Raw genomic sequence first — 24,411 nt, forward strand, 5'->3', positions numbered from 1 at the left:
ACCAGCAGTTGTTTTGGAAGCTTAAAATTATTGACGTAGATAATACCAGCAGTTGTTTTGGAAACTTAAAATTATTGACGTAGATAATACCAGCAGTTGTTTTGGAAGCTTAAAATTATTGACGTAGATAATACCAGCAGTTGTTTTGGAAACTTAAAATTATTGACGTAGATAATACCAGCAGTTGTTTTGGAAACTTAAAATTATTGACGTAGATAATACCAGCAGTTGTTTTGGAAGCTTAAAATTATTGACGTAGATAATACCAGCAGTTGTTTTGGAAACTTAAACTTATTGACGTAGATAATACCAGCAGTTGTTTTGGAAGGCAGCAATCCTTGTTTCTGATTGCCAGACTTCTGGATCGCTCTATTTTCCTGTAGATGCCAGACAGGGATTTGGACAACTGTATTCACCTTACAAACCCAGATTCTGTCTGTTTCAGGGTAACATCACAATTTATTTAGACCTATGAAAGGAGTTTTGACCATTCAGTAAGCAGATTAAACTTTATATTGTATATGACAATAGTAGTTGTCCTCCATTCTATACCAGGTTTTGATCAGACTGGTTCCTCTATAAAGCAGGAACTACTTATCACCTGTGTATTTGCTCTGTTAATCATTTTACTGGCATTGTGTCTGACATTCATTGTATACTTTCTGTGCTATTCGGGTTAAAATCACAACTCATTTTACTGACCTTGTGAATCTGATCTAAACTTAACACAGAATTTCCTTAATGCCTGCCGAAGAGGGACAGACACCCGGACAGTTTTCAAAACAGATATTAATGGTAGTTTGAAGATGAGCAGTTAGACTGATTCTTGGTGCATACTATGGCGGGGAGAGGGAATATTGTATTTATTGTATAGATTTAAAATGATGTCTACCATACCTGGATCTAGGCTCCTAGTGATGTGTTAAATCTGACATGTTATTTACCTGTTATCGACGGAGAACAACAAACTTTGACCTTGAACAAATTTGCATATTAATATATCCTTTATAATCGTAGCTTTGAGTTTTGAATTCCTATGTGTATGTTGTAAGCGTGACCTTCACATCTTCCAATTATTATTTTTAGATTCTTTCGTGTGTAAGGTTTCTCGCATGGTAATAGATACATTTTTATTCTTTCAGATCCAGAGCCTAGTGATAGCAGTAACATGCCAAGATTCATAAGACAAGTTACCTCTGGCAAACGTCCACTGATTTCTGAAACTTTTGGCCTCCCTCCTGAACTATTACAGTCATTCATAATTCCAAAGCAAAATTCACAAGGACGATTACAAAGTCAAAGTTCTGACATTTCACAAACAAGGTTTCAAGGTCAAAGTTCAAATATGACAACAGTCCCAACAGTTATGTCTGACTCCATGCTTCGACACCATGAAAATATAGTTTTACCTGACCCCAACTTGAATATAAGTCAAGGCCTTTCCTCTGCATATAGAGGTCAACATGATTATGGACAGCACAAGCTTGTGTATATAGCAGACAAGAAGTACAAGCCATGTGTGGTGTGTGTACTTAACAAGGTGAAAAGCCCTAAAGGGTGGTATATTTACTCTTATTACAAATGTGAGGTGTGTGATGTACCTCTATGTCGTAGTAAGCGGGACTGTTTCCATCAGTACCATCAGTATATGTCTACTATGGATACAAGTGAACTGCAGTTGAATTTTCCTTCCCATACAGGCTAATGGCCATTCCGTAGAGTCTGCAATGAAAGTGTGAATGTTTTGTCCTCTTTTAGTGTGAAGTTTTATACACACATTCCACCTTGAAACTGATTTCATTAAAGTTCTATAGGAGTTTTCTCCCCAAAAAAGTCTAAATCCTGAATTCTTCATGTAAGTATAGTGCAAGATTCTTCCTAAGACAGGTGAAAGTCTGTTGTCACTTAGGTTTGTAAAAGTCTGATGTCATTGAAGTGTTTCTAGAGTGTAAAACCTAGTTTCATGAAGTATGGTGCAGGTTTTCTCCTCATACTGGAGTAAAGGTTACTTTTCAATACAGTTTAGGGGCTCATGACATATGAAAGTTCCATAAAGTTGTGTGTAGAGACTGATGTCTTTGAGGTATTTGATTAACCTCATTGATGAAGCATTTCTGGTATCATTGCCTTGATTGGTATTTTGTATATAAAGTTACCTAGCCATAAATATTTGTAGGATATTCTTGTCAAAACAACCCTCAATTTCTGTAAATTAATAAATATTTGTAGAATATTCTTATTAAAACAACCCTCAATTTCTTTGCCTATTATAATCAATAACTGGTACATCATGTTAGAAGCAAGATAAAAAGTATTGCTTATCCTTTCATCAATGTTTTACGCGGAAAGCAAAGTGAAAGTTTTCATGGAATTACGGTACAGCAGAAAAAGATAGATGATTCCTTACCATCTTATATACTTCATTTTTTTAAGTGCTAGTAAGCTTCACATTGGTCATTTGTCTTATAAAGATGGCAGTGTAGTCATGGGAGTATCTCCTACTGGCTGTGAGAATTTAAGAACTTCTATTCTAAAAATAAAAGATGTAGGTTTGAGCCGTCCTTACATTGATCTGTAAATCTTGGAGTAAAGTCACCTCCAATTACTACGCTGCATTGTGTTCCAATGTGGCATAGTTTTACTATAGGTTCTAAATTTTATATTGATCTTGAATTGATATTTAAAGTTACAAACAAACAGAAATGGCATTAAAAATAATTATTCTAAAGTGTGGTATTTATTCTGTATACCATACTGGTTTTTATAGCTCATCTTCCCAAAGAACAAGTGAATTTATGCCATGATGCTGTGTTCATTGTCAATCCATCATTAATAGACAACCACTTCTCAAAAACCAAGAGGCCCTAGCTCATAATATTGGGCCTGTACCATGCTAAGATGAAAGGGTACTCATTTTGCTAAATTGAATGACCTTGACCCATTTTCAAGACCACAAGGATCAATTGTGCTGAAATCCTTAAACATCATCTCAGTAAGAAAGAGAGATCATGATACCTAGGTATCTTAGCCTGCAACATGTGTATTGTTTAGAAGTGGTTTGATGTTTGAAGTGAACATGAAAGGTAACAGGATAAAATCTCGGTATCATGCCATCTTGTTTTGAGACTGTAATGTAGGTTTGGGGTTCAGGCCCTTAAGGCTGTTTGTTTTATTGCAGACAGATATGTAGGGAAATGTCATTTAGTCTAAAGGAAGCAATGAATAATATGCATTAAATCCTGCAGTAGAGTGCATTTGAGTTCTCTCTTTTTCAGTGTGATATTTAGATAAACCAAACATCGCCGTTACAACATATTGTGACATTTGTAGGTTTGTAAATATTTGTAAAAATGTTGAAATTCAGTATCTGAATATTGAAATGTTATGATTTCTATTAAAAATAAAAACGGTTGCAGTGAAATCAATAATCGTCTGTTGTCTTTATTAATATCAACACACCTATATAAAGTTTGAAGGAAAATATGAAACCTGCTGTATTTGGACCCCACGCTTATCAGGACTATCATCTTCCATTGTTTACAAGTAGAGCTCTATAACCACTCAATCCTCTTTGTCCTTACACTGCAGGTTTGAAGAGAACTGCTTCTGAATGGCATCCATGTGTGCATTGAATTACTACTGTCAATTTTACAAGAAGTGTCTTTAGAAGTTGAGAAGTAAAGATTGAATTATTTTAAAAACCACCCTCAGTCTTAGAGAGATTTCAAGAAGATCTAGTGAATTGTGGTATGTTACATATCCTTTGGTACAGACTTTTGAGTTGTAACAAAAGCATTCTTTTTTGCTTTCAGACCCACAAACATCTGCTGGCAGTAAAGCTCAATGGTTATCTAATGCGATGAGGCAGGATGCAGTTCCTTTTAAGGGTACGGCCCACCAAGGGTCGTCATTAGGCTCTACCAAGGCCCTGCCTGGTTTGGGATCCTTTTTGAAAGGTCCTGGATATAGTAAACATGGTCTGTCTCAAAGTCAGCTAGTCTCAGCTATGATTCATGGTTCCCTGTCGGGACACCAGACAGCTTTATTGACAGGAAGTGTATCTGAACCTAGTGCTCCCAATCTACAGCCTGGACAACAGGGAGCTTGGTTACAGCAGCAAGGTGAAGGTCAAGGTCATGGTGAATCTCACAACACTGGTCCTTATAGTGATCATAAGCTGGTGTACACCATTGACAAGAAATATAAACCTTGTGTCTTTTGTCAGATCAACAAGAAAAAGACAAAATCAGGATGGTATGCCTACTCGTACTATAAATGTGATGTGTGTGACATACCATTGTGTAAGGGCAGTCGTGACTGTTTCAACCAGTATCACAAATTCCTTGTTATCAACAAAGATTATGGTGGCGTCAATATTCCTAAATCGAGGCTCGACTCGTACCAAAATTCTCTAAATCAATGAACACCCTTATTTTGAGATGTTACAATACCTACTAGAGTTGCTGGCTTTTCCCACAAAAAGTATTCAAATGAGTACTGAATTAGCTGTTCTGAATTAGACCTTTTCTTTGTTTCTGGAAAGAAATTCCTTTTGTGTGCAACTGATGAAGAAGAACTTGTTTGATAAAGACAAAATGTACAATATACAATACCTGGTGGAGTGATGCTAAAAAGAAATAGTGTTTTTTTACCAATTAGTTCCATCCTTTTTTTTACATGAAGAGCATGTGTCTTGCCTAATAAAGTAACTGGCTTTCCTACAGAAGAATTATTTTGATTTCTGAACATTTTCAAAGAAAATTGTTGTAAAACATGTATACATGTACAAATATTCCATATCAAAAGCCTTACTTGGATTCACTGATTAATTGTTGCCTTATATTGATATTTCTAGCCTTACATGGGTAGAATATTGGTTGATGTGTAGGAACAGAAACATTGTCAATTATTTTATGGTGATCTGTGTGACCAGGACTGAACAAAAGCATGCTGCAATCTGTGGTGGTCTGTATGACCAGGACTGAACAAAAGCATGCTGCAATCTGTGGTGGTCCGTATGACCAGGACTGAACAAGAGTATGCTGCGGTCTATGTTGATCCATTTGACCAGGACTGAACAAGAGTATGGTGCGGTCAATGGTGATTTGTATGACCAGGGCTGAACAAAAGTATGCTGCGGACTGTGGTGATCTGTATGACCAGAGCTGAACAAGAGTATGCTGCAGTCTGTGGTGGTCCGCATAACCAGGGCTGAACAAAAGAGTATGGCTGAATCTGTTATGATATTTGAAACTACTATAAACATGTAGAAGATTAAAACTTATTGATGAATGTTCTGTAATGTCTTCCTTGATGACATGTGAAGAGGTTGGATATTTTCCTGTAATACACCAACAATAACCAGGGTTTCCTCCTCCCTTCTTTTCTTGTAAACCACACAATGCTCTTGATGTTCAAGACAGTTTTTAACAAGTTGTGAATATTTAGGCAATCCAAAGAATTAAAAATTCCAGGTTGTAAAATGATTTTTTTTGTTTCTTCTTTTTTGGTCTCCAACAAAAAAACTAAATTGAAGTCAAAACTGTCTTCTAATTTGCCTATAGAACACCAGAACACCTGCCAGACTTAACGCACACAGATCAGACCTGCCAATGTTTTTGTCAATGGAGATGCACCCTTATCACATCCATGAGATTTTTTTGCCAGGCTGAATTCGTAGATACACACTAATCACATCTACTGAGGGTTTTGCCAGACTTTCGATGTAATTGCACACTGACCACACCTGCTAATGTTTTTGCCAGACCTTTGATGTAGATGTATACTGACCACACCTGACAATGTTTTTGCCAGACTTTCGATGTAGTTGCACACTGACCACACCTGCCAATGTTTTTGCCAGACTTTCGATGTAGTTGCACACTGACCACACCTGCTAATGTTTTTGCCAGACTTACGATGTGGTTCACACTGACCACACCTGCTAATGTTTTTGCCAGACTTTCGATGTAGTTGCACACTGACCACACCTGCTAATGTTTTTGCCAGACTTTCAATGTAGATATATGCTGACCACACCTGCCAATGTTTTTGCCAGACTTTCGATGTAGTTGCACACTGACCACACCTGCTAATGTTTTTGCCAGACTTTCGATGTAGATATATGCTGACCACACCTTCCAATGTTTTTGCCACTTTCAATGTAGATATATGCTGACCACACCTGCCAATGTTTTTGCCAGACTTTTGATGTAGTTGTACACTTACCATACCTGCAAAGGTGTTCACTTTATCACTGATGGAGTAATGATGATGTTACTAAACTCTTACAATACTCACCTCTTTCATAGGGCCCCTGTACCCAGCCAAAGGGTGGGGCCGCAGAGGGCGAAGAGAGGACAACTTTACTGACATTACCATTGTACTACTGGACCAGCCCAATCTGACAGAGGTGCCCAAAATCACCACTCTGAGAGAGCTGGAAGCCAGAGGCTTGGGTAATTGATTTCATGTGTACTGAATATCTGTCTATCATTTGATGTTAAGTATCTTAGTTTCCATCTGCGAACAATCTGTGAACATTGATGTAAAATACTTGGTGTTGTTAAGGTTAGTTTCCATCTGCGAGCAATCTGTGAACATTAATGTGAAATAACTGGCGTTGTTAAGGTTAGATTCCATCTGCGAGCAATCTGTGAACATTAATGTGAAATAACTGGCCTTGTTAAGGTTAGTTTCCATCTGCGAGCAATCTGTGAACATTAATGTGAAATAACTGGCATTGTTAAGGTAGACTTCTAGGTTACCGGTACCGTTACACCTCTAATTCAAGATTTCTCACCTTGTCTGTGGATATCAGGTTACAGATTTTTGTTTTACCCGTGACCTGAATGGTTTGTCTTATAGGTGAAAGGTCGTTAAAGGTTATGAGGAACATGACATTGGAAGGGATAAAATCCTTGATTGTACAGACATTTCCAATGCTTCGGGCTGGGGAGTTCACCCTGTGGAAGTCCGAACAAAACAGGAAGCTAAAAGGTCCGCTGGTATGCCCTGATGTGCAATCACTCAAATGTATAATAAAGAAAGGCAAAGTCTTCATCTTACCAAACAGACGTATTGTTCTGCTTTGAGATCGTGTGGAAATGAGTTGACCAGCATATCTTCAGCACTTTTACCAATCAGATTGGCAGTATCAATCACAGCACAGTATCACAGCCGCTACACTTATCTATATACGAACTGAGACAGCCCTATTCTTGGCCCTTGTTATTCTGTCATGTCTTTTCATTATGTTGGAATTCCCTTTTCATTTTAACATTTTTATCTTCCTAATATTTTGAAGATTCTGTTTTTGGAACAGGTGCTTTGTCATGGTCAGTGAACCCCTTCACTTCTAAAGACGTTATGATATAGATCATTTGTTAATAATGTAAAGATATCTGATAAAATTGTCAAAATTTTGAAATACCCGAGTAGTGATACAAGTATTTCTTTATGATTTCAGAGCCTATACCAAAACATAGAAGTGTAACACAGCAGAATGGCGAGAAACAGAATCTCAAACTTCCTCAGATGGCTCCTGTAGTAGCTTCCTCCAAAGCCCCCACCACTGTAACTTCCTCATCTAGGCAACAGGTGTATCCTGAGTTTGAAGGGGCAGACCCTGCCCTATTAGCTCTTGGCATTACTGATAGCTGTATTACCCCAGGAGAGGTGTATATAGACATAGGGGGAGAGAACCAGGATGATGTTGTCATCACTGGTAACACTCCTGGTGTCTCAAGTGTTCAGCAACATAAACAACACAATTGGGGTGCATCCCCACGAACGGGTAAAGCTCGGGGCAGGTCTCCACGGCCCCTACTGGGTTCTACCCAGGGGCATGCCACTTCCTGGGATCAGGTTGCTATGTCAAGAGATTCACAGGTTGTCCCAGTAGAACTGCACAGAGCTCATTCATATCAGGACGCTTTCCCAGATGAGCCAGGCACTGGAGAACGAAGTCCTCGCAGTGTTGGTGCCATGTTAAATCACAGGGCAATACACACACCCATGATGAAGAATAAGCCTTGCGCCTATTGTTTGATGAAACAGGTGAGAACTAAATCAGGCTGGTATGTATACACCACCTACAAATGTGAGGTGTGTGATGTGCCACTGTGTACTGGACAGAGAAACTGCTTTGCACTCTACCACATGGACAACAAACTACCTGGTCAAGTTATCAACACCAGAGCAGACAGCAACAATGTATTGTCAACTTTACAATCGTAGTGTAACAACATTCTAGTCCAGTGGATGATGTCTCAGTCATAACAATAGACATTCTAGTCATACAGTTGGCAATAAGGATTTGTGTCAACTGAAGGAGGCAGTCATAATATAAAACTATCCATTCAGTGACTGATTGGAGGGCAATATTTTGACATCATAAATGTAACTAAAAGCTATCCAGTTAAGTGGTCAGTAACTAACTGGAGGGTACAAATCAACATCACAATAACCACTAAAGACTATCCAGTCATGACTAAAAACTATCCAGTTAAGGGATCAGTAACTAACTGGAGGGTACAAATCAACATCACAATAACCACTAAAAACTATCCAGTTAAGGGATCAGTGACTAGCTGGAGGGTACAAATCAACATCACAATAACCACTAAAAACTATCCAGTTAAGGGATCAGTAACTAACTGGAGGGTACAAATCAACATCACAATAACCACTAAAAACTATCCAGTTAAGGGATCAGTGACTAGCTGGAGGGTACAAATCAACATCACAATAACCACTAAAAACTATCCAGTTAAGGGATCAGTAACTAACTGGAGGGTACAAATCAACATCACAATAACCACTAAAAACTATCCAGTTAAGGGATCAGTGACTAGCTGGAGGGTACAAATCAACATCACAATAACCACTAAAGACTATCCAGTCATGTGGTCATTGACTGACTGGAGGGTACAAATCAACATCACAATAACCACTAAAAACTATCCAGTCATGTGGTCAGTGACAGACTGGAGGGTACAAATCAACATCACAATAACCACTAAAAACTATCCAGCTAAGTGATCAGTAACTAAGTGGAGGGTACAAATCAACATCACAATAACCACTAAAAACTATCCAGTTAAGTGGTCAGTAACTAACTGGAGGGTACAAATCAACATCACAATAACCACTAAAGACTATCTAGTTAAGTGGTCAGTGACTGACTGGAGGGTACAAATCAACATCACAATAACCACTAAAAACTATCCAGCTAAGTGATCAGTGACTAACTGGAGGGTACAAATCAACATCACAATAGCCACTAAAGACTATCTAGTTAAGTGGTCAGTGACTGACTGGAGGACAACATATTTACATAACAGTTACAACTAAAAACTATCCAGACAAGTGATCAGTGACTGAGTTGAGATCAACATCACAATTATAACTAAAACTATCCATTGAAATGGTCAGTGACTGACTGAAGGGCAACATATCAACATCATAAATGTGATTTAAACAACCCAGTCAATTTGACGCTGACTCATTGGGCAATCGATCAACATCTCAGATATTACTTATGTCAATCCAGTTGAGCTAACAGTGACAGATAGGAAGGCACAAAAAAAACCTTTAGATTATTACTGAAAACTCTCCAGTCAATTTTTACAATTTCTTGATTTTATAGTGAATATTTCACACCCATAAGGCTAGTCATGATCAGAATAATTAATACAAGGGTGTGTCATATTAATTCTAGGATGTATCATATTCTAGGATTTATCATATCAGTGATGTACAATAATTTGATACAACATGTAAGGTAAAGCTTAGTATACAAATTATGTGTCATATAAGTGATATAGCTGGAAGATGTTGTGAGAAGAATTATAATTTTCTTGTAAACAGACACGTTAGTTCATAATGATTTAGTTTGAGAAGTAGTACCACTGCTAAATATTTAATGATCTGTTAATTGATGTTATAAATAATCATGTTTAGCTAGAACACTGGATGTTATTTTTAAGTAGTTCAGATGTCAATTCCATTAAAATTTTTGGAACTTTAATTTGGTGTTACTTATTTAAATAACCATTCTCTATTTCACTTAAGTACAAAAAGGGAATGTCATGGTAGACACAACATTTTTTCCTGGAATATCTAATGAATTCCGATCATTTATGACTTTAGTGCACCAACAACTGTTTAACATACACTATTGTCAGGCAAAGTATTGGGTTACATTTGTGGTGAGAAAATTGTAATATGATTGTAACAGGCAACAATTTCAATAAAAGAAGACGAAAACTTTGAAAAACATTTGTAAAATGTAGAAAAAAAGCTAAATGCAGCATGCAATAGTTAATGAAAATCTGGTGACAGTTTAGGTCAAGTGAATGACTTCTCACAGTCTAGTGTGTTATGAAGGTGACATACGCCATTTGATTACTGGGATCTACAGCACCACAGAAATGGAGAAAAACGCAAAGATTACCCATGCGTTACAGATGGATGCACAGTCAAGACAAACACATAACACTCTTCCACAATTACTGGAGTATGGAAATAAGAAAATTAATTAGAAAAATAAGGAAGGGAGATGGCATATAAAGTGATGGTTGTTGACATTCCTTGTTATTGTACACGGTGCCTGTTTAACAGGTCATATTTCATATATGGCTGCATTGTGTAAGTAGGGGATTCTTCATGATGTTGAAGGCAATATGATATTGGTTGAACTCCAGGTTTAAAATTGCTCACATTGTGATTTATAACTGAGGAAAACATGTCCAATTATGATGTAAAATTATGATAGTGTAATAAAGCTTGATGTGCATTGACATTCAAGGCATACCTGTATTTATATTTCAGTAAGTCCGTGTGATAAACATTCCAATTCTGCTGGAAAGACCAGGGGTGGGCTTATTAAACAACAATGAAATCACATTTGTTTATAATTCTGCTGATCATCTCTTGATAGAGGTGACTTCCTTATCAGGTCCGGTTTAATGATGGTATTGACTAGTATACAAAAAATGGCTATAATTTTTAATATCTGTTTCTCCCTAAAGACAAGATTAATTTCCTTTCAGTTTTCATTTACAAGACAACCATTGGACATCATTTCTTCTTTTACTATGGCAATGTTTATGGCATTGGTTTAGATTAGGCAAAGTAACAACACACTAGCACTTTAATGACTTATGATATTGAGCCCTGTATGAAGGTTCTCTATTGACATCACATTGGTACAAATTACAATCACTTATGATATTGAGCCCTGTATGAAGGTTCTCTATTGACATCACATTGGTACAAATTACAATCACTTATGATATTGAGCCCTGTATGAAGGTTCTCTATTGACATCACATTGGTACAAATTACAATCACTTATGATATTGAGCCCTGGATAAAGGTTCTCACTTAACAATGGTACAAATTAAAATGACATTTTCTACATTACAAAGATTTGATGTATATGAAATTTTTAGACAAATTCTTTTATGCCTCCTCCGTGATCAAAGTATGCAGCTTTTCTTTTGTTTGACGGTTCCACTGCTGACCTTTTCCCGTCTAATACAAGGACATTGTGACCTCTATAAGAACTTTCATTGACTTTTGGTATAGATGTATTGGTTCCAGCACACACACCTCTTGGTGACAGGTTTCTGCATGGACTTCAGATTGAGTATGGAAAGATGTAACATGGAGGCACTGCCTCACTTATCCAAAATGAAACCAACGCAACCTTTTTTTACCTTTTCAACCTTTGCACTCTGATACAAAAATTGACCTGAACTCTTATATCATTTGGGTATAATATGAAAGACTTTAAATGGAAAAGATAAAAAAAAACCCATAGAATATGGAAACATGCATGTATCTTTTTATAGTGCAGTATAATGAAAGTGTTTTTACTAATACAGGAGATGTTCATGGCATTTCCTGTACACTGTCATAACAGAAAGCAGTGACATTTACGATCCATTGAAAACACAACAGTGAGAATGGCTATAGTGCATCCATCAAGATGTCTGAAATAAATTCATTTAGTCGAAATACAATCAAGTATACATACCATGGCAAAAACCTCAGGTATTAGCAATGTAAATATGATTAATGTCCTGTTTGGTGTATCATTTATAGTTGATATTAATGACATGAAATTTAGAGTTTGACTGAATTTTTACAAGCCCTTCACCTCTGGGTTGTGAGTTGGAGACTTAGGTGGGGCAGTCGCAAGGTACTGGCTACAGCTAAAAGGTTTCTGCACCACCCAAGCCTGCCATTTTGTTCAATAACCCTCGCTGTTATAGGCAACAAAAAGCTAAACCAGCTGCAGGCAAATTTACCTTTTATAAAGAGGCGAAGAGATACACCACAATTACTTTGTTATTTTGATCCCTCTGGGCCACCATAGTTTACCTGTCTACATCTGATATGTACCTCATGTGTATTTCTACATTACATCCACCAGCTGTATACATTAACTAAACATAGCCTAGGTGCTTGTGTGTGGCATGACCATCAAACTATACACCTAGCCAACACTATATATCATGTTTCAGTGGAATAGCTGGTGGAGATTTCAATATACACCAAATGTATACTTAAACAAGAAGACAATTACATGTTCATGGATGTTGAACTTTAAACATTTTTGAGTGGTACATACATATATGACATGTAATCCCAGTAAATGAAAATTGCACATTTTTTAAAAAGTCTGCTGTTGCTAAATACAGGATATATTGAATGGATATTGAAATTTTTTTGTACCACTCCCAGATACTTGTTTAGGAGCTTAGTGGGAATTTTCTTTGCATTCACCAACTCCTATTCATTAAGGTACAAAAATATGGGCCAAGATTTCAATTACAATGTAATGATATTTGATACTTCGTGTGAACACATCCTGTTTGTCCTATAGTTGAATACAGACAGACTTTGTCCCACAATAGTATACAGACAATGTGTATTGTTGATTTGTCGGCCATTGTTGTAAGTCTGGCTCAGTCCCAGTGAGCCGACCTAGTGCATGGCCTGGTGGTGTCTACAGCCTGTATGTGTACACACCAGCTCACATATACTTGGCAGCTCACTGCAAGGCTCAGATCTGCCAGCCACAAAATCAATGATCCATCTGTAAGGCTGCTTGTGTTCAGTAAAAACCCCCATGTAACCATAGAAACCAGATATCGGGAGGTCTGAGCTGTCAGGCTCACATGACTGGGGTTACCAAAGGGTTACTGGGGCCAAGCAAGGGGGAAATACATCACATCAAAGTGATATTGATGAAACTTGTAACAGAAAAAGAATAGATATTCAAATTTAATGTGTTGAAAACTGCAATCAGCAGAAGTTGATATTGAGTAATTTTTGTATTGTTTATAGACCATATCCTCACATTACTAGTTGACATAGGAGAAGAACCATTAACCATGTCCAATTCTATGACTGGTATAAGTTTTGTTACATAATTTATGTAAAATGAAAAATGTTTAAAAACAAGATTTGCTTGACTGCTTGAAAGTATTGCCATATTTGTGAAGTAACTTTTCCACACAGACAAGTTTGTCAAGTTTTATATTACATACAAAATGTAGAGAAAAAAACACATTTTGGCAGCCATATTGGATATTCATCAAATTTGTGATGAAATTGATTACACTGGGATTCTTGTATCACACTGTTTTTAATTGTGATAAAAAAAACCTCCACTATCAACAACATGATAAATAGGAATGGTATACATGTATTCTTCCTAGCCTATCTAAAGGGTCAACCTTTGTGCTCTAGTCCAGTTAGGTCAACTAGCTATGCACATAGTGTGTTGTATAGACAGTGAAGAGATAAAGCAGACCAGATCTATTACAGTAATGGATTTTCTGGATGTTAGTGGGAACTGGTCCAGGTTGTTAGCGCAGATATATCTGGCAGAGCTAAGGAGCCAGCACTCATGTCTACCAGATCCTTCTCCTCTGGATAGTAACCCCAGACCTATAACAAATTTACATTTAGAGATTTTTATTTCCAAACATAAAAATTATATTTGTAGACATAGTCACAAAATCAGTATAAAATTGTCTGTATGGCTGTCTTATTTGAGAACTACTTTTCAGTCAGTGTTGATTATGCATTTCTATATTCTTGAATAATGTCATGAAATATTGGGTATAGGTGCATTCATTTTCTAACAGGTTCAGTGAGTTTGTACTTCATATTACTACACTACAACACTGACAAACAGTGTAGCAATGCGTAAATTATTATGTAAGAAATATGCATCCCTTGTCATGCATGGGATATCTTTATTACATAGTCTGTTGCCTGTACGATTAATAATGTATTATCTAATGTTGTGTGTCTCTGCTTAGCTAAGTAGGGCATGGTGTCTACTGGGCCTGGCTGACAACTGCTGTGGTGTATACACACAGTGTGGTGGTAGGCTGGTGGTGGTAGGTGTGCTCTGATGGTGTGTTGTGGTTGTTGTAGCTGGCGTAGCTGTATCTCTGCAGCGTAGCTAGCTGTAGGCAGACAAAGCTGGGTCTTGTGACCAGCTGTACCTTGTACAAGGTCAAAAGGTCACCTGGCATATAGTTACTAACTGACAGGGGCTCAACAAAGGGGTAGAAACAAGTATAAGCACAGACATGAAGGAATATTTACAACATCCTGAAGTTTCTCTCTGGAGTTTGGAGGGATCACTACTGGCCAAAATATACAAATTCTTCAGAGATGTTTTTGTAATGGAAGGAACTAATTAGTCCCATAGCTGATAAATATTATTTTTGAAGTCTTAATTAATACAAATATTGCTTTTCCTTCTGCATAAATACTGAAAAACACAGATCACAACTTGTGCAGCACGAAATATTTGATAGTTACTTTATACTTACAGATATATATGTAGTAACACTTTGTTATACCTTCATATATTAATTGTAAACAGCACTCTTTACATCCCCTTTATAACGTAAACTTAATCATAACTTGTTTTGAGACATTTCCTGGTTAATAGAAAGTCAATTATTTCACATACTGAGACATCCCTTGGTAAACAGGAAGTATTTCATTTACTGAGACATCCCTCGGTAAACAGGAAGTATTTTATTTACTCAGACATCCCTTGGTAAACAGGAAGTATTTTTATTACAGAGACATCCCTTGGTAAACAGGAAGTATTTCATTTACTGAGACATCCCTCTGTAAACAGGAAGTAAATCATTTACTGAGACATCCCTTGGTAAACAGGAAGTATTTCATTTACTGAGACATCCCTCTGTAAACAGGAAGTAAATCATTTACTGAGACATCCCTTGGTAAACAGGAAGTATTTCATTTACTGAGACATCCCTCTGTAAACAGGAAGTATTTCATTTACTGAGACATCCCTTGGTAAACAGGAAGTATTTCATTTACTGAGACATCCCTTGGTAAACAGGAAGTATTTCATTTACTGAGACATCCCTTGGTAAACAGGAAGTATTTCATTTACTGAGACATCCCTCTGTAAACAGGAAGTATTTCATTTACTGAGACATCCCTCTGTAAACAGGAAGTATTTCATTTACTGAGACATCCCTTGGTAAACAGGAAGTATTTCATTTACTGAGACATCCCTTGGTAAACAGGAAGTATTTCATTTACTGAGACATCCCTCTGTAAACAGGAGTATTTCATTTACTGAGACATCCCTCGGTAAACAGGAAGTATTTCATTTACTGAGACATCCCTTGGTAAACAGGAAGTATTTCATTTACTGAGACATCCCTTGGTAAACAGGAAGTATTTCATTTACTGAGACATCCCTCTGTAAACAGGAGTATTTCATTTACTGAGACATCCCTTGGTAAACAGGAAGTATTACATTTACTGAGACATCCCTTGGTAAACAGGAAGTATTTCATTTACTGAGACATCCCTCTGTAAACAGGAAGTATTTCATTTACTGAGACATCCCTCTGTAAACAGGAAGTATTTCATTTACTGAGACATCCCTCTGTAAACAGGAGTATTTCATTTACTGAGACATCCCTCGGTAAACAGGAAGTATTTCATTTACTGACATCCCTCTGTAAAAGTATTTCATTTACTGAGACATCCCTCGGTAAACAGGAAGTATTTCATTTACTGAGACATCCCTTGGTAAACAGGAAGTATTTCATTTACTGAGACATCCCTTGGTAAACAGGAAGTATTTCATTTACTGAGACATCCCTTGGTAAACAGGAAGTATTTCATTTACTGAGACATCCCTCTGTAAACAGGAAGTATTTCATTTACTGAGACATCCCTCTGTAAACAGGAAGTATTTCATTTACTGAGACATCCCTTGGTAAACAGGAAGTATTTCATTTACTGAGACATCCCTTGGTAAACAGGAAGTATTTCATTTACTGAGACATCCCTCTGTAAACAGGAAGTATTTCATTTACTGAGACATCCCTTGGTAAACAGGAAGTATTTCATTTACTGAGACATACCTTGGTTAACAGGAATATTTCATTTACTGGGACATCCCTTGGTAATCAGGAGTATTTCATTTACTGAGACATCCCTCTGTAAACAGGAAGTATTTCATTTACTGAGACATCCCTTGGTAAACAGGAAGTATTTCATTTACTGAGACATCCTTCTGTAAACAGGAAGTATTTCATTTACTGAGACATCCCTTGGTAAACAGGAAGTATTTCATTTACTGAGACATCCCTTGGTAAACAGGAAGTATTTCATTTACTGAGACATCCCTCTGTAAACAGGAAGTATTTCATTTACTGAGACATCCCTTGGTAAACAGGAAGTATTTCATTTACTGAGACATCCCTTGGTAAACAGGAAGTATTTCATTTACTGAGACATCCCTCTGTAAACAGGAAGTATTTCATTTACTGAGACATCCCTTGGTAAACAGGAAGTATTTCATTTACTGAGACATCCCTCTGTAAACAGGAAGTATTTCATTTACTGAGACATCCCTTGGTAAACAGGAAGTATTTCATTTACTGAGACATCCCTCGGTAAACAGGAAGTATTTCATTTACTGAGACATCCCTCTGTAAACAGGAAGTATTTCATTTACTGAGACATCCCTTGGTAAACAGGAAGTATTTCATTTACTGAGACATCCCTTGGTAAACAGGAAGTATTTCATTTACTGAGACATCCTCTGTAAACAGGAAGTATTTCATTTACTGAGACATCCCTTGGTAAACAGGAAGTATTTCATTTACTGAGACATCCCTTGGTAAACAGGAAGTATTTCATTTACTGAGACATCCCTTGGTAAACAGGAAGTATTTCATTTACTGAGACATCCCTCTGTAAACAGGAAGTATTTCATTTACTGAGACATCCCTGGTAAACAGGAAGTAAACAGGAAGTATTTCATTTACTGGGACATCCCTTGGTAAACAGGAAGTATTTCATTTACTGAGACATCCTTCGGTAAACAGGAAGTATTTTATTTACTGAGACATCCCTCGGCAAACAGGAAGTATTTTTATTACTGGGACATCCCTTGGTAAACAGGAAGTATTTCATTTACTGAGACATCCTTCGGTAAACAGGAAGTATTTTATTTACTGAGACATCCCTCGGCAAACAGGAAGTATTTTTATTACAGAGACATCCCTTGGTAAACAGGAAGTATTTCATTTACTGAGACATCCCTTGGTAAACAGGAAGTATTTCATTTACTGAGACATCCCTTGGTTAACAGGAAGTATTTCATTTACTGGGACATCCCTTGGTTAACAGGAATATTTCATTTACTGGGACATCCCTTGGTAAACAGGAGTATTTCATTTACTGAGACATCCCTCTGTAAACAGGAAGTATTTCATTTACTGAGACATCCCTTGGTTAACAGGAATATTTCATTTACTGGGACATCCCTTGGTAAACAGGAGTATTTCATTTACTGAGACATCCCTCCGTAAACAGGAAGTAAATCATTTACTGAGACATCCCTCCGTAAACAGGAAGTAAATCATTTACTGAGACATCCCTTGGTTAACAGGAGTATTTCATTTACTGGGACATCCCTTGGTTAACAGGAGTATTTCATTTACTGAGACATCCCTTGGTTAACAGGAGTATTTCATTTACTGAGACATCCCTTGGTTTACATGTAGGAATTCATTTCATATACTTAGAAATCCCTTGATAAACAGGAAATCAATTATTTCCTAGACCGAGATATCCCCTGGTGAATAGTTCATACAATGAGACATCCTTTGGTAAACAGGAAGTCAATTGTTTGTGTACCTTTCTTATTTCATGAGATTTGACAGGAACAATTGTTATAAAAAGCATCAAATGTTCATTGCTGGTTATAGGCTAAAACTACAAGAATAGAATTTTCTATTTCTCGTTTCTTCCCTAACCTTCCATCGGCTCCATACAGAACAGCCTCTTTTTGGTAAGGGATTTCACAAGAAACAGTTGTGTAAATCTCCATGTGCATGATATATATACAGTAGATTTAGTCTTTATGTAGTTGGTCGCTATAGTGACGCAGTCATTCACGTTTGGTCGTCGCCATTGACAGGCACATCCAGCTGTCCCGAGGACCTAACTTTCTCCCCAGGACATGACGCAGCACCTAACTACGTGTACCTGGACACGGGAGACATTCAAACAGTGCAGTGGGCGCTTAAGCTCTTCAGAGGTGGGTAAAACATATATCCTTTCCTTTATGTTTTCTTCTGTCATCACTGTACATTATGTGTAGGTAATATGTTAGGACCCCATGGAATTACCTGTGCCTTTACTGTAGGTGATATGTAAAAACTGATCCACTAGCTGTCCCATTTACTGTAGGTAATACGGTAGTGACCTGATCCACTAGCTGGCCCAATACTATAGGTAATACGGTAGTGACTTATCCACTAGCTGGCCCACTTACTATAGGTAATACGGTAGTGACCTATCCACTAGCTGGCCCATTTACTCTAGGTTATATGGTAGTAACCTGATCCACTAGCTGGCCCATTTACTGTAGGTAATAAGGTAGTGACCTGATCCACTAGCTGGCCCATTTACTGTAGGTAATACGGTAGTGACATATACACTAGCTGGCCCATTTACTATAGCTTATATGGTAGTGACCTGATCCACTAGCTGGCCCATTTACTGTCTGTAATATGATAGAAACCTGATCCACTAGTTGGCCCATTTACTGTAGGTAATACGGTAGTGACCTATACACTAGCTGGCCCCTTTACTGTAGGTAATATGGTAGTGACCTGTCCACTAGTTGGCCCATTACTGTTGGTAATATGGTAGTGACCTGTCCACTAGATGGCCAGTTTACTGGAGGTAATATGGTAGTGACCTGTCCACAGTCTGGCCCATTTACTGTAGGTAATATGGTAGTGACCTATACACTAGCTGGCCCATTTACTGAAGGTAATATGGTAGTGACCTGTCCACAGCCTGGCCCATTTACTGTAGGTAATATGGTAGTGACCTATACACTAGCTGGCCCATTTACTGAAGGTAATATGGTAGTGACCTGTCCACAGCCTGGCCCATTTACTGTAGGTAATATGATAGAAACCTGATCCACTAGCTGGCCCATTTACTGTCTGTAATATGATAGAAACCTGATCCACTAGCTGGCCCATTTACTGTAGGTAATACGGTAGTGACCTATACACTAGCTGGCCCATTTACTGAAGGTAATATGGTAGTGACCTGTCCATTAGCTTGCCCATTTACTTTAGGTAATACGGTAGTGACCTGATCCGCTAGCTGGCCCATTTACTATAGGTAATATGGTAGTGACCTGTTCCACTAGCTGGCCCATTTACTGTAGGTAATATGGTAGAGACCTATCCACTAGCTGGCCCATTTACTATAGGTAATACAGTAGTGACCTATACACTAGCTGGCCCATTTACTATAGCTTATATGGTAGTGACCTGATCCACTAGCTGGCCCATTTACTGTCGGTAATACGGTAGGGGCCTGATCCACTAACTGGCCGATTTACTGAAGGTAATATGGTAGTGACCTGTCCACAGCCTGGCTTTTTTGCTGTAGGTTATGTGGTAGCAACTGAATGCACTACAGCAAAAAGAAATTCAAATGAAAAAATAAATTAAACAGTTTACAGATTTGGCTTTGATTCTACAATCTCTGGCTGAATTAATTCAGATTTTTTGAAAGTCGAAATTAAATTTTAGTTTGCCTGAATCAAGGTAGGAAATCTGAATACAAAATGGGAGATATAGCTGATACTTTTAAAAGATGACTGGAAAAGTTGAAAGAACTTCATTTCTTAGATAAAGCAACAAACATCAACAAGGTGTGTTAGTTTTAAAAATTGAAGTTTTGATTTAAAAGTGGGATAGTTAAACCTTTGCTATAAAGTTTTTGGAATTTTTATAATTTATTTTGGATTCTATATGATTGCAGGTATTCAATCTTAATCACAAAATCACTGATCATATCATCCTATACATATATCCAATACATAGAACATGAATTGTAAATTCTGATTTTTATTTTCCATCAGAATGATATTGCTATAAAATGCATATGCTGTGGTATTGAAACCTTTAGATTTTGCCAAAACTATTAAAATATGTGAAAGATACAAGAAGAGCATGTATTCCCATAAATATTTTGGCCGCCATCTGCTTTAGTGATAATAATCATAGTAAGTACATCACTACAATATGTGTTACATTAGGTTTATTTCTTTGATCCTATCCATGTAGGTAGGGCTTACTTCTTTGATCCTATCCATGTAGGTAGGGCTTACTTCTTTGATCCTATCCATGTAAGTAGGGCTTACTTCTTTGATCCTATCCATGTAGGTAGGGCTTACTTCTTTGAGCCTTTCCATGTAAGTAGGGCTTACTTCTTTGAGCCTATCCATGTAGGTAGGGCTTACTTCTTTGAGCCTATCCATGTAGGTCTTACATCTCTGAGCCTATCCATGTAAGTAGGGCTTACTTCTATGATCCTATCCATGTAGGTAGGGCTTACTTCTTTGAGCCTATCCATGTAGGTAGGACTTACTTCTTTGATCCTATCCATGTAGGTAGGGCTTACTTCTTTGATCCTATCCATGTAGGTAGGACTTATTTCTTTGAGCCTATCCATGTAGGTAGGGCTTACTTCTTTGATCCTATCCATGTAGGTAGGGCTTACTTCTTTGATCCTATCCATGTAGGTAGGGCTTACTTCTTTGATCCTATCCATGTAGGTAGGGCTTACTTCTTTGATCCTATCCATGTAGGTAGGGCTTACTTCTTTGAGCCTATCCATGTAGGTATGGGTTATATCTTTGAGCCTATTAATGGAGGTAGGGCTTATTTCTTTGATCCTATCCATATAATTTGTTGCCTTTGTTACATAAATGTCAGTTGCTGCTAAAAGGCTCTTACCATCATTGCAGGATATGACATGAATTTTTAACTATTTTAATCAACAAATAAACAAATTTAAAGATTTTTCATATTTATCTGTAAATCAATTTTGTTTTCATGTCAAAAGCAGTAAGCTATCCAAAAATAATCTTCTTGATGATTTTCTAGAATATGAATAATTGAAGCACGGCGAAATCTTTTTTCATTTAACGGTATGAGGTTTCCCAACATCACTGTTTATGTATAATTTATGATGTGTTCATTTGGTTGTAGGATTCCTGGTTAGTTTGAACCTATCTGTCGACTTTGAAGCATTTCCCCCATCACAGCTCAATGATTGTCTGTCCAAGTTTTATCTCGAGGCCAAATCCAAACGTGGGGAAATGTATCATGTCAGCACACTCACTGATGTCCGCAACAGCATTATGCGTTACCTCTCCAATCTTACCCCAGAATGGAAGTCACACATCAAACACTCAAATGTATTCCAGCCTTCTAATAATCTACTTGACAACCTGCGAGAGAGTTTGTCAGAGACACCGATAAAACCCAAGGCTCCGATGAAGATCCCAATGACCTCATCGGATGTGTCACTTTTGATATCCTCAGGGTGTCTAAACCTTGATACACCGCTGGGCCTGTTCAGGAAGGTGTGGTATGACCTCACACTGCATCTTGGATGTGGGGGACAATCTGCCCTGAGAGGACTAACACAGGATTCTTTTATCTTAGAAACAGACGAAAAAGGTAGAAAATTCTATAGGCTCAATCATAGTATCAAAATTCAAAGGGCAAGGTCATGTATGGAGATGCAGTATTGGAATTGGGATGGCCGCATGTATGAAATTATCGGTAACCCAATGTGTCCAGTTAAAAGCATGGACAAGTACCTGTCCAAACGTAATCCGAACAAAGACGCATTCTTCCAGCGACCAAAAGGGCATGTGCATCCAAATGACATGGTGTGGTACGAGTCTCCAGTTGGGCATGGTGTTCTTGCCTGCCTCATGTCCAAGATGGCAGAAGATGCATGTCTGAGTCGTACATACACCAACAGCAGTATCCGAGTAACCATTGCGGACCTTCTGGAGAGGAAGGGTTACAGTGTGGAGACAACAATGGGTATGGACCCCCGAAACAAGTCGACCAAATCACTACCTACCTACTCCAACGCGAAAGCTGATGATCTCCACACTAACTCTATTCTCATACATCAGATCATGTACCAAACAGACACTAACTGAAGTTATTCGCCTTTGACTTCTCGTTAAACCAAATAAGTTTATGTACTGGCAGGTGAAAAGTAGACATTTTTACACCTTATCAAGAGCAATTCCATGTTGATTTGAACTTTTAATTCATTTGCATATATAAATAAGCTTTGATTATTGAACTGTGTACAGCACTACAGGTAGGTTGAGCCATATAAGCTTGTATTTCTATCAGAATATCTTGTCTATTTGGCGCCTGGCATGACCAAAGTCTACCATTACTTTGCCCTGCTTACTGCTTCCTGTCTGGTACTGGACATCGCCATATTGCTTCTAGTCAAACAGTTCTAGACAATGTATTTCCAGAATGAATGTTGTAGATTTTATAAGACAAACATATATGTAGAAGTAGTGAAATGGCAATACCATGTTTGATTGGTCGTTTTATAACTCTTAATAACCATTGCTGAAATATCTTATTTTGTGTTGATGTCAAACTAGCAGCTGACTTGTTATAGTATTCGTTACCTTGTGTTCTGGTAACTGTTCTATATAACTGCTGTAGAAACCAATATTCTTTTGCTACTACTTACTTTAGTGATTTCTGCGTCACAAGTTTGCAGCTGTTCGCTTTAAAGAAATAGATGATATCACATACACTATTGTCTCCATGTTTTAATTTGTGGTAGCGAGATTTTGCCAACTTGTTTCGCTCATAAAAATTTTTTAAAAAAATGGATTTACAGTGAAATCTTTTTGTGTTAAGAGACTTAAACCATTTTTAGCTTGTTTTTCATGAAGCAACATGTGGTCTCGGGAATGTAGTGTTGCCATGAAATGTTTAGTCCAGAGCATCTACTAAGAGCAATGAATGTTGAATAAATAACAATGTTCACCTTTACAGATGGAGAGTTATGTACAAAAAAAAGTGGAGGGAGGGTGGGGGAGGGGATTGGCCTTATTCTCATGTTGGAACATTTGCTGAATGAGGCCAGTCACTAGTTATTGATGGTGGATATGTAAAACCTGCAGAAGTAGAAACATATTATTTTGATTAATCTACATTACACCAGTACATTGTAAATGCATCCACACTTTTCACTATATCTAATATTTGTATGCATTTGTACTATATGTAGCTACATAGATAAAGGTAATTTTTCACAAGATTTGATTAACGAGGTTGATAGTTGTCCAGGAATGACTAAGTTAAGTGACTATCTAGGTATGGATTGGTGAATACTTGGTTGTACAGGTTAGTAAATATGGTGACAATCCAGGCATTAGTAAGCTTGGTGAATCACCAGTTGTAAGAGTGAGTAAACCTTGTGACTATCCAGGTATGGATTGGTGAATACTTGGTTGTACAGGTTAGTAAATATGGTGAGAATCCAGTTATTAGTAAGCTTGGTGAATCACCAGTTGTAAGAGTGAGTAAACCTTGTGACTATCCAGGTATGGATTGGTGAATATTTGGTTGTACAGGTTAGTAAATATGGTGAGAATCCAGTTATTAGTAAGCTTGGTGAATCACCAGTTGTAAGAGTGAGTAAACCTTGTGACTATCCAGGTATGGATTGGTGAATATTTGGTCGTACAGGTTAGTAAATATGGTGACAATCCAGGCATTAGTAAGCTTGTATCAGTTTACTGACACCAACGTAATATTTACCTAGCTACCAACACTGTCTATATATTCTGTGTTGCTGTATCAGGTTACCTAGCTGACAACATTGTCTATATATTCTGTGTTGCTGTATCAGTTTACCTAGCTACCAACACTGTCTATATATTCTGTGTTGCTGTATCAGTTTACCTAGCTACCAACACTGTCTATATATTCTGTGTTGCTG

At 37.5% G+C, this 24,411-nt stretch overlaps 1 protein-coding gene across 7 annotated transcripts in view; it reads left to right on the forward strand.

The window, feature by feature from the left end:
* The window catches only part of LOC132565629 (myoneurin-like), a 72,522-nt gene that overhangs the window by 30,319 nt on the left and 17,792 nt on the right, over nt 1-24,411 (forward strand). The window contains exons 5-6 of one of the 7 annotated variants that reach the window (XR_009554929.1): nt 3,813-5,223; nt 6,312-6,355. The exons of 2 other annotated variants lie outside the window; for them this stretch is intronic. Coding sequence is in view for 4 of the 5 variants with exons in the window: in XM_060230289.1 (XP_060086272.1) it covers nt 18,518-18,637; nt 21,621-22,591 (1,091 nt within the window). In the remaining variant the exon portion in view is untranslated. Of the gene's footprint in view, nt 1-1,142; nt 3,515-3,812; nt 5,487-6,311; nt 6,356-7,468; nt 9,972-18,517; nt 18,638-21,620; nt 23,470-24,411 lie in introns of those variants that run through there. 4 more of the 7 variants (XM_060230289.1, XM_060230292.1, XM_060230294.1 and 1 more) reach the window with 4 other exon arrangements.

The sequence above is a fragment of the Ylistrum balloti genome, unplaced genomic scaffold (assembly GCF_031769215.1).
Source record: "Ylistrum balloti isolate Yb309-2 unplaced genomic scaffold, AGI_CSIRO_Ybal_v1 Utg369730, whole genome shotgun sequence".
Taxonomy (NCBI): domain Eukaryota; kingdom Metazoa; phylum Mollusca; class Bivalvia; order Pectinida; family Pectinidae; genus Ylistrum; species Ylistrum balloti.